Source organism: Crocuta crocuta, unplaced genomic scaffold (assembly GCF_008692635.1).
Source record: "Crocuta crocuta isolate KB4526 unplaced genomic scaffold, BGI_CrCroc_1.0 scaffold443, whole genome shotgun sequence".
In the NCBI taxonomy this organism is placed as follows: Eukaryota; Metazoa; Chordata; class Mammalia; order Carnivora; family Hyaenidae; genus Crocuta; species Crocuta crocuta.
In genome coordinates, this window is record NW_027529446.1 from 1,548,144 (window position 1) to 1,548,602 (window position 459).

Consider the following 459-nt stretch of genomic DNA (forward strand, 5'->3'; position numbering starts at 1 on the left):
AGGGAGGACCAGGCTGGGGGCCCCGGCCTCCAGGGGAAGGAATACGCCAGACGGGGGCCCTCACGACCACCAGAGCCCCAGTACTAGGTGGAAACGGAGACGCTTCTGGCGTCACCTCCGTGTGCGCAGCACTTCCAGGCACGGGACCCCGCGGTCCTGGGGGGGAGGCGACAACAGCCCCATTTCCAGATGAGCGGGCGGGGGGCACGAGACATAGTCGCTGCGGGGCGCGCGCAGGGATTCTGGGATTCGGGCTGACGCCTGTCCCCGCGTGCCCCGCAGCTACGGGGACCCCAAGCAGTGGGCGGCCTTCCTGGGCACCCCGTTCCTGAGCGGCGCCGAGGGGCAGCTGGAGCGGGTGGCGCGCATCTACAGACACCCCTTCTACAACCTCTACACGCTCGACTACGACGTGGCGCTGCTCGAGCTGGCGGGGCCCCTGCGCCGCAGCCACCTGGT

General features: G+C 70.4%; 1 protein-coding gene across 1 annotated transcript in view; it reads left to right on the forward strand.

Moving 5' to 3' along the window:
* TMPRSS9 (transmembrane serine protease 9) overlaps positions 1-459 on the forward strand; it is a 27,864-nt gene that overhangs the window by 26,406 nt on the left and 999 nt on the right. Inside the window, exon 16 of the mRNA XM_077760681.1 lies at positions 283-459. This exon is cut by the window's right edge and continues 220 nt beyond it. Coding sequence (XP_077616807.1) covers positions 283-459 — 177 coding nt within the window. The remainder of the gene's footprint in view (positions 1-282) is intronic.